This window comes from Zeus faber (assembly GCF_960531495.2).
Source record: "Zeus faber genome assembly, chromosome: 10".
NCBI lineage: Eukaryota > Metazoa > Chordata > Actinopteri > Zeiformes > Zeidae > Zeus > Zeus faber.
Genome location: NC_137199.1, coordinates 25,553,462 through 25,563,746, shown reverse-complemented (window position 1 = coordinate 25,563,746; position 10,285 = coordinate 25,553,462). Strand labels below are relative to the sequence as shown.

General features: G+C 48.6%; 2 protein-coding genes across 2 annotated transcripts; one reads left to right on the top strand and one right to left on the bottom strand.

Moving 5' to 3' along the window:
- The first annotated feature begins 421 nt into the window (after window positions 1–421).
- ube2a (ubiquitin-conjugating enzyme E2A (RAD6 homolog)) lies at window positions 422–5,670 on the top strand. Its single transcript, XM_080008102.1, has 6 exons — window positions 422–661; window positions 1,609–1,689; window positions 3,048–3,073; window positions 3,805–3,894; window positions 4,009–4,097; window positions 4,531–5,670. Exons 1-6 carry the CDS (start codon window positions 618–620, stop codon window positions 4,657–4,659), a joined length of 459 nt encoding a protein of 152 aa, XP_079864228.1. The 5' UTR covers window positions 422–617; the 3' UTR covers window positions 4,660–5,670.
- Window positions 5,671–5,681: 11 nt separating this feature from the next.
- On the bottom strand, window positions 5,682–9,666 carry nkrf (NFKB repressing factor). Its single transcript, XM_080008101.1, has 3 exons — window positions 9,655–9,666; window positions 8,976–9,100; window positions 5,682–8,669 (listed from the first exon to the last, which is right to left on the bottom strand). The coding sequence occupies exons 2-3, from the start codon at window positions 9,064–9,066 to the stop codon at window positions 6,424–6,426; spliced, it is 2,337 nt and encodes a 778-aa protein (XP_079864227.1). The 5' UTR covers window positions 9,067–9,100; window positions 9,655–9,666; the 3' UTR covers window positions 5,682–6,423.
- Window positions 9,667–10,285: the final 619 nt, after the last annotated feature.

Below are 10,285 nucleotides of genomic sequence, written 5' to 3'. Positions count from 1 at the left end.
TCACGTGGCGGCCCGGTTGCCAAACAAATGACGTAATTTCCACTGGAACCGCGCACGTCGGAAGGCGGCGGGGGGGGGGGGGGGGGGCTCGGGATAAAACACGTTATTCGTTTCCCAACGCGGGCACCGCCGCCGCCTCGGGGGCCGCCGATCGCGCTTCTTTACAGCCCCCGGCGTGGAAGATGATGTGCGGTGCCTGCGCGTTCTGGGTGGAAACCCACAACAATTTCGAGTTAATCGATCCCCACCCCCTCGTCCCCCTCCTCGCCCCCCTCCTCCCCCTCCTCCTCCTCCTCGTCCCCCTCCTCGTCCTCCTCCTCCTCCTCCTCCTCCTCCTCGTCCCCCTCCTCGTCCTCCTCCTCCTCCTCCCCCTCCTCCTCGTCCCCCTCCTCCTCGTCCCCCTCCTCCTCCTCCTCCTCCTCCTCCTCGTCCCCCTCCTCCTCCTCCTCCCTACGCGCTTCGCCCACAGCGGCGGCGCCCGAGCAGCGGCAGCCGACCGAGGCGAGCGGACCGGACGGCGGCAGTTGGATCCCGGCTGGAGCGTCCGGAAACACCTCCGTTCTATTAGCGTCGGCGCGCGTGTTTGCGGCTAGCGGCGGGGTTGCCGTGTGAGCAGGATGTCAACTCCGGCAAGGCGACGCTTGATGAGGGATTTTAAACGGTAAGCGGGGGGCGGGGGCGAAGCCGCCGCTAGCCGGGCTAACTGAGGCCGGCGGTGGTTGACGCGCACTACCAGCCCCCTGTCGGCGTCGGCGGCCGTGCCCGCTCCGGACCGCGTACACGCCGAGACCCTTCGTAGGTAAACGGGTCGCGGATGGAGCCGTGGACGCTCGCTTGCAGTGGTCGCCTCGGGCTGCTCGGCTGGCGCGCCCGTTCCGGCGGCTGCTCTGCTCCCGTGGCGAGGCGATCACGTCCGCGCGGAACTCACCGTCGACGCCGGAGCCGCCACGCGTCCCCTGGCGTCGCTCAAACGCCGTTCGCTGGGGCTGCCGTTCACCCGCTTCCCGGCGGTTGAAACCCCCACCCGACACGTGCTTTAACGGCCGTGTTGGCGTTGAGTCGCCGGGGGGGGGGGGGGTCAGAGAACGTGTTGCGTTGCAGAGCGGTGAGAGTGGGGTCGGTGTTATCGCAGAGGCCATTGAGAGGAATTTGATGGGGTTTGTTTTGTTTTGGGGGGTTTTTTTTGCCAATCTGTGAACCATAAAGCAGGTTCAGAGTCATTCGTCATCACGACCAATTATGCTTACACGTAGGAGTTTGACTCGTGAAGTATAACAAAAAAAAAAGGAAAATAGCTAGGATCAGTATTAAGCATTATTGAGAATGTTCAAGAGATTATGTGTCACGTACATACATACATACATATATATATATATATGCACGTCATACATGTGCAGCATATCCAAAGAAGTAGACTGGCAACTGGTACTAAAGGGTTCATCGCCATATGGAGACTGAAACACGCCGCGTAAACTGTGGAGTTTGTGTTTTGTTTCAATGGTGGGAGCTAAAACGGCAGCGTTTTGATTGCATCGCACCTGGCGAATCGGTGAGTAACCAGTCTGTGGTCCTGCTTTTATGTACTCTGCATGTGTTGTGTTGTGGCAGGCTGCAGGAAGACCCCCCGGCCGGGGTCAGTGGGGCCCCATCAGAAAACAATATCATGGTATGGAATGCTGTCATATTCGGGTAAGTTCAGGTGATTTCAAAACAACATGTTTAACTACAACTAGGCACGTTAGACGTTTTGATACTTGTTTATTAAAATTGTGTGTGTGTGTGTGTGGCGAGAGATAAATACTGTATATATACACTCACCAGCCACTTTATTAGGTACACCTATTAATTTGCTAGTTAACACAAATAGCTAATCAGCCAATCACATGGCAGCAACTCATTGCATTTAGGCATGTAGACATGGTGAGGATGACTTGCCGAAGTTCAAACCGAGCATCAGAATTGGGAAGAAAGGGGATTTAAGTGACTATGAACGTGGCATGGTTGGTGGTGCCAGACGGGCTGGTCTTGAGTATTTCAGAAACTGCTGACCTACTGGGATTTTCACGCACAACCATCTCGAGGGGAGAATGGGCAGACTGGGTCAAGGCGATAGAAAGGCAACAGTAACTCAAATGACCTCTCGTTACAACCATGGTTTGCAGAATACCCTCTCTGAACGCACAACACGTGGAACCTTGAAGCAGATGGGCTACAGCAGCAGAAGACCACACCGGGAGCCACTCCTGTCAGCTAAGAACAGGAAACTGAGGCTACAATTGGCACAGGCTCAACAAAAATGGACAATAGCAGATTAGAAAAACGTTGCCTGGTCTGATGAGTCTCGATTTCAGCTGCGACATTGAGATGGTAGGGTCAGAATTTGGCTTAAAAAACATGACAGCATGGATCCGTCCTGCCTTGAATCAGGGGTTCTGGCTGGTGGTGGTGTAATGGTGCGGGGGGATATTTTCTTGGCACACTTTGGGCCCCTTAGAACCAATTGAGCATGGTTTAAACGCCACAGCATACCTGTGTATTGTTGCTGAGCATGTCCATCCCTTTACGAGCACAGTGCACCCATCTTCTGATGGCGACTTCCAGCAGGAGAATGCACCGCGTCACAAAGCTCAAACCATCTCAAACTGGTTTCTTGAACATGACAATGAGTTGACTGTACTCCAATGGCCTCCGCAGTCACCGGATCTCAATCCAGTAGAGCACCGTCGGGACGTGGTGGAACGGGAGATTCTCATCCTGGATGTGCAGCCGACAAATCTGCAGCGACTGCGTGATGCTATCATGTCAATATGGAGCAAAACCTCTGAGGAATGTTTGCAACACCTTGTTGAATCTATGCCACCAAGAATTAAGGCAGTTCTGAAGGCAAAAGTGGGCCCAACCCGGTACTAGCAAGGTGTAGCTGATAGAGTGGCCGGTGAGTGTATATTTGTAATCTTGTTTTATCAGGGGTTAGTGTGAGAGAGAAAATTTGGATTTGAAAAGTTGACTGAGTTGACTATTAGTTGAATATTTTGTTTTTCCTTTAGACCAGAGGGAACACCTTTTGAAGATGGTAAGTTACCACACAAACATTCAGTCAGCACTTCCCTTCATTTTCCGTTCCACCTGTGCCAACATGGCAGATTATTATGTGCATTTTAAACCTCACAATGACAATTTTCTGACGTTCCGGTTAACTCCTTGCATTGTTGCTCTATCTTCATTTACCCAAATGGTTTGGAATTTGGAGTTTTAGAGTTTACTGTTTGCCGGGGGCATATTTTCAAACAAAGTCTTTCTTTGTTTTAAGTTTTATATTGAAGAGAAAACAATCCATTTGATCAGTTTGTCGTATGGTTAAACCAGATGTGAGGAAGAAAAAGACCTCAGACCAAAACTTTGCCATGTCAAGTTATTTTGCAAGGTGCCGTTGTTTTTTGGCGTTAAATTAAAAAAAAATGATAATAAAATTGGCCTGGTGGGAGTTTCTCGTTGGCCTGGCTGTACAATTATAGGAGAAACACTGTGCATAACTTCGAAATGTTTTTCTTAATTTGAGACCTTTTTTCAAGATAAGTGTAATATTTAGTCAGGGTAATTTCTTGTGGATATTTAAAATATTGACAATAGATTAAGTTCACTCTTAACATCAAGTAAAATATTTACTTAGAAACCTTTTAATATTGAGGTGGAATACGATGCATTTGAGATTTGCCCATTATCCTACAGAGCTTGGTGCACTGGTTCAAAGCAGTTTTCTCCATCTGTGTTTTTAATTGGGCTGTTATCGTTTCTTGCCCGTAGGAACATTCAAGCTCACTATTGAATTCACGGAGGAGTATCCAAATAAACCTCCGACAGTGCGTTTTGTCTCCAAAATGTTTCATCCTAATGGTAAGTAGTTTTGGTGTATTTATACACTCAATGCAGACGCTTGTTTTTCAGCGGCACTTCAAAAGCTTGTTTTTTTGTTTGTTTGTTTTCCCCTGCGCTCTCTCTCTCTTGCAGTCTATGCGGACGGCAGCATATGTTTAGACATTCTTCAGAATCGTTGGAGTCCGACTTATGATGTATCTTCAATCTTAACTTCAATACAGGTATTTGTTCTGCACATTGTCAACACTCGTATCCAAAGGGATTTGGGGAAAATGTGCATAAGTGTTCATGTTGTAAATGCCCCCCTCCCCAATAAAACAGCCGCACAATATCCACAGGGTTTGCTGAGCATAATTTTTTATTTTATTTATTTATTTATTTTTTGAATTTCAACTCTTCTCTGATTCACAAAAATGAACACTGCCGCTCGGGGGGAAGTGGATTTAGTGGGCTTAAAACTATGCTTTTCATACACACACTCTGAACAGTGTCTTTTTATAGATAGATATATATATGTGTGTGTGTGTGTGTGTGTGTGTGTGTGTGTGTGTGTGTGTGTGTGTGTGTAATTTATTTTTTTACATTTGCCGCATGGTTGTGAAACGGTGTGTGAAAAGCCTCTGAACCGCCTCTCCTTTATCATCAAATATTCAGTCTTTACTGGACGAGCCAAACCCAAACAGCCCGGCCAACAGCCAGGCTGCCCAGCTGTACCAGGAGAACAAGCGAGAGTACGAGAAGAGGGTTTCTGCTATTGTCGAACAGAGTTGGCGTGACTGTTGACCCCTGTGACCGTGCACAAAATAGGAACAATGTCCGGCCCAAAATGAAACCACAGACGGAAAGAAACGTATCACACAAATAAAACCACATCTTTTTATTTCTCGGTATTTGTGTCCCAAGGCTGTTGCTAAATTTGTGTGCTGTTGTGTCGTGGCATTCCTCCCCCGGGGATGCTGTCGTTGGAAAAAAGCATACGTTGAGGTCAATGTGCGTTACATTTGGGTTACTTGCGACACGCCTTCTCCCTGCACATTTTAACAAAAGGTTAACCTCATCTGTTTCAGCCGTCGCCTTTGTACCAGTCTGTCGAGTCGTGTTTTTATTTTTCTCTGACACCAGATCAGTGAGTTGGACGGCGAGTTGGAGAGCCAACATTTTTCTTTTGCTTAGTGTGCTGTGCCGCGTGGGTCGACAGGCGCCGTGAAAAGAAGTCTTTTCATGGCTCTTCTTCCCGGGGTTGATTCTGCGGTCACCCTTTCTAGCTTCTCTTTAGCCTTTTCAATGCCATGTGAGGGGGGTTATACGCTGAGTAAAAAGAAGAGAGCGCGGCAGTGAGGTAAAAGATGTAGCCAGCACCGACATCCATCCCACTGACAAGTCATCTTTCAATCTATGCCTTTGGGGTACATCGGGCCAGAGTCAGGTCCTGTCTCTGGCCTGCGTGTACAAGCCATGCCTTCAACTCTGTTAGAAATAAAATTCTTTTTTGGGGGGCGGGGGTATATTTTTTACACCGGGACTGGTTCATGTGTCTGAGAGAAGAGGTTCCGTGCCCATTCTGGGCAAATGCCTTCACTCAAGGTACATAATTTCACTGCTGACAACTTATGGGTTGTGAATGTTATACTTTTTATCAGAACTTTACATATCAGCCGTCACAACCTGATTCAACTTGTCTGAACATGAGTGTATTTTACTGTCCAATTTTCTAAGGCGCTGTCTTCACAGTATAACTTTGCACTGGTGACCCATGTAACAAACTTTTTTTTGTAAATAAAATATACATCAGTTGTGAAATCTGGCTCTGGCCTTTTCATTATATCCAAGTAAATATACCTCTCAATCAAGTTCGGATTGTTTTTGGTTACATTTTATTCAACTACAGATGTAAAACAAGCAGACATGTTAACTATATCCACATAAACCAATACACCTCACATTTAACATTGATCACAGCTTTCACTTTCTATGTGAAGATAGTATTTTCACGGATGGTGACAGCTTTGATTTATAGAATGACCTCTGGCTCCAAAATGAGCAGAAAACATTGCAAGAGGTAATTAGGAAATGGACATGAGTCAACACTGACTAAGCAGGTACAGTTCACTGAAACTGCTTGTACTTTCTTGTAACCTTGGCCCTGATGTAATTTATTTTTAACAAAGAAAAAAAAAATTTCAATGATGTCAATATTCTGCTACGTTCCTGATATTGCCGAAAAACCAAATGGAACAAGACACTTGTTGCCCGAACTCTTAAGGTGTTTAATCAAGAAAGAACTCTATGATCAAGACAGCAAAGTAGATTACTTGTGGAATGGCAGGAGAAAACAATAGACAAGAAAATAGTTTATTCAAAAGCCCCTGCAGAGGCTTCAACTTAAACTATAATTAATGGCAAAGGAAGGCAGAAACATCTGAGTAGTTTCCTAAAAGATACCGTACTATTTATGTTGCAAGAGTCACTCAAAAGTATGAACATTAAGTTCTACTTTTGTTTCAAGGTCCATGCCAAAGAGTTTGGTTTTCGAACTCTACATGCACATCAGTGAGAAGCCTGAGGCTTGACCAGCTCGTATCGTCCCACCTGCCCTTCCTGTAGCAGCTGACCAATCAGCTGGTCTTTCTGGACTTTGCGGCTGACAACCAGGAAGCGCTGCTTGCCCTGTCCGTATGATTTGCTCCGTAGGCCATATTTCTGAGATATGTGATGGATCTGCTTGCGTTCTTCGTTGTTTAGGTCGGTGGAGAAACGCAGATCATCTTGACGGTCGGAGCCGGCGTAGTTACGGATAATGTCCTCGATGTCGCGTTTGCTCAGCTGATTCCCCGGTTTGTCCATATCCATACCCAGGCCTTCCCGGGAGAACTGCTCCTTAACTTTAATGGGTTCTGAGATGCCGTCCCCGTCTCGACCCAATCCGCCGCCCTTCCAGCCCATTTTACGGAGAAGCTGGTTCCCGATGTTGTCCTCCTTTATCTCCTGCTTTGTGGCCTCCTCACCAGAGCGGGCCAGTATCTGGTAACGTGATATTGCGTCAGCGTGACCCTCCTTCCTGAGGTTGGACTTCACCACAGCCTGAGTCTGTCTCAAAGTAGCCAGGGCCTCCTCCGCCGCAATGTGTTTCACAATTTTCTTTGGTCCAATACCCGCTGCTACATATTGTCCTTCCAAATAAACCTCACACCGCCAACGGTGGTCAGGCAAAACTGTAAACTTGTAGTCGGCGGCGACTTTATTAAACTGAGCAGTGTCGTTTATGATACAGATGGCATTGTCAGAGTTTTCGAGAATGACCAACTCACTGAGGTGCTTCTTCCTGCTTTCCGGTTGTCCAAAGCGCCCACCAAAGGAATCCGGCAGATAATTCCCTCTGGAATACTTGGACTGCTGCTGCTGCGTTTGCCGCTCCGCCTGGTTCATTCGCAGCTTCCTCACGGCGTCCTCGGCCGCGGCGTGCTTGGAGCTCTTCTTGGTGCCCATAGCCTGTGCTACCAGCTCATCCTGCAGGAAGACACTACAGAGCCAAGCGCTGCTGTTGGGGACAAAGTCAAACTTGTAGTCAATCTTCATGCGGTTGAAGGCGGCGGAATTGTTGAGTATGCAGATCGCATCGTGAGCGTTATCCACAACCACAAACTCTGTCCAGTGTTTACGTTTGTCGGGTTCATATTGGCCCTTGGAGCTGGGCGCCACCTTGTCCTCCGGGTTACGAAGGGCCGGCAAAAAGGCGGGGGTGGGGCTGTGCATCTGGCATACGACAATGTCAGTGACGATAGAGTGTCTAAATCTGCGCTGCACGACACGAACTTCGACCGGCTTTAAGAAGAGTTTAACGGCCTGCTCGGAGGCGCGGTCCCTGGCCCCGTTTTTACTGCCCGAGTATCCCGTAGCGAGGTACACACACTGACATCTCAACTCACAAGCGTAGCCGTCGCTTGGTACCTTCCGGTTCTTCGGTAGGTCAGCTTGAGGAATATCTTTCAAGTTGACGTAAATGTACTCGGGGTTGGTCTTGCAGGCCTGGATGCTGCGGCTCAACATGAAATTGTAATTGGGGGAGTCCGTTCCAGTCATGAACATGGGGTCTCTGAAAGAGACCGCTAATGCAGACGCTACACTAGAGACCAACCGTTGCTTCTCATCCAGGGCCGACTGGGATATAGAAACTGGTTGTGATACGGTGCCAGATTGAGTGCCGGGACTGTTCCTGCCCGGGCTGTTGTAAACTCTGCTAAATGGCCTGCTGGAGGACGCTTGGTCCTGATGACCATAGCCCAGGCCTTGACGCCCTGAATCCCAGCCACCTGGTCGGTTTCCTCCCCCATATCTATTGTGTCTGTTGGGTTGAGAGTAGGAATCCGAATTCCAAGAACCGTGGGCTTCATATCTGGCTGTGTAGTCCTGCTGCGTTTTGGCCATATAGTTTGAAGCGTACCCACGGCCTCCATAACCTAGACCACTTGCGCTACCAGAGGACGTGTCTCTATCTCTTTCCCTGTTCCTATCTCTATCCCTGTGAGAACCCCAAGATTCTGATCCATACGACGGCACTCTGTCGAAAGCCGGTCTTGTGGAGGCGGAGGCTTGGGCTCGACCGCCGCCGTAGGAAGGCTGTTCAGAGTCCCATTGTCTCGCACCATGTGACTCGCCTCTTCTACGGTCCTTGTCATTTTCCTTCTCATCAGTGCCAGGCCCTCCGCTGCAGCCACCACTGACAAAGTGTACGGGCTCAAATCGCGGTCTGGAACCGAACTTCGACACTGGCATTTTCCTCATGGGTTCTTCTCCTGGAATAAACAATACAACAAAAATAGTTATGAGCCTCAAGACTGTCATCGAAATCATAATGGTTTATTTGGCCAAGGAAATTTTCGTACACAAGGAATTTCTCTTGTTAAGGGTTAGTGTATTGTTGTACAGACAATTAGCATGAATCTTAACAGTGTTAAAGAATTTAGAGAACATACAAATTGTGTTCTATAAACAGGATCGTTTACATCAAACTGCGATGTCCAGTGGCCGAAGTAGCACAGGCTAACACAACAGTTAAGAAGTTTAAATGAGATTAGAAGAGATATAAGATAAATACTTACTGCCATCAGACGGTGTAGGTCTCTTTTTTGCTTCAGAAATTGGAATCGGGTCAAAGGAGGGCATTTCGCCTATGTCAATCCCTTCTGCCATCACCAGCACATTCCAAGTCAGAATGGGGCCATACCTGTTATTAAAGAATGTGTTACAACCTCCGTGATGGGGTTTTCTAAATAGGACAGAAAACAGATGAAGAAGCAACGCTCCCAACATGACCTCTAACTGTAGAGATACCAGATACTTTCATCCCTGGATGGAACCTGCGGCAGCTAACACCAAAACAATGGGCAATAAGAATTAGGTAATAAAAATAGAAAAAAGTGCCAATATGCAACACACAAAAATTGGTCAATTAGCACAAAACCTATAAATCAGAAATTCGCCCTTTATCAAATCCAGGAAAATGTGATTTACGCGCTGTTGGACACCATCCTACGCCAATGGCACGAGTGACATCACACATTCAGCCATATTTGCTTATGATGATGATGATGATGATGATGATTATTATTATGTTGTTGTTAAGGGGCACCGTGGTGCACACCAGACCAGGCCTGCAGCAGGCGTGACGCAGTAAGAGGCCAGCTGCTCCGTCCGCTGCTGAGGCGGGGATGTGCTCGTCAAGATGGAGATTTATTGGACTTTTCTACCAAAGGCGAACACGTGGATTTAGAGTCGTACCTCAGGGTGCAGCCCGTGGTCCGGCGAATCCCCCGGCGCTGCCTCTGTCGTTGTTACTGCAGCCAGCGGGTTGTTGTTGTTATATTATTATAATTATTATTATGGCTATAAGCAGCTAGCTAGCCTCTGATGCTAACTCCCCGCCGATGTTTATTATTAGCCAGCTAGCCTCTGGTGGGAACTCCCTGTGAATGTTACCATTAGCAGTTAGCTAGCCTCTGGCCCTGACTCTCCGTGGGAGTGATCCGGACGCCTGCTCGGCTAGGCTAGGCTAGCCGATCTAGCAGCCGTTAGCTTGGCACCAGTCCCCTTCCGCGGCGCACACTCGACCGCCCCGCAAGTTACTGCTCCACGCGCCGCCGTTTGTTCCCCGTTCGGATCGACGACGCGCCGCATGTCGTGCGGATTCGCTGCGAAAGCCAACCGACGCGCCGCGAAGCAGCTACTGTTCCGCCAACTCTTCCGCGGCGTCCATTTTCTGTCTCGCTACGGCGAAATCATGGCGGCTGTCGGCGACCGCACCGGCCCACAATGCACTGCGCGGCCCCCCGCTGGGACGCCGGCCCGCAGCTCGCCGAGCGCGGTGCGCTTGCGTTTCCCCCCCCGAAGTCCGGGGAAAGTCGCCCTTCCC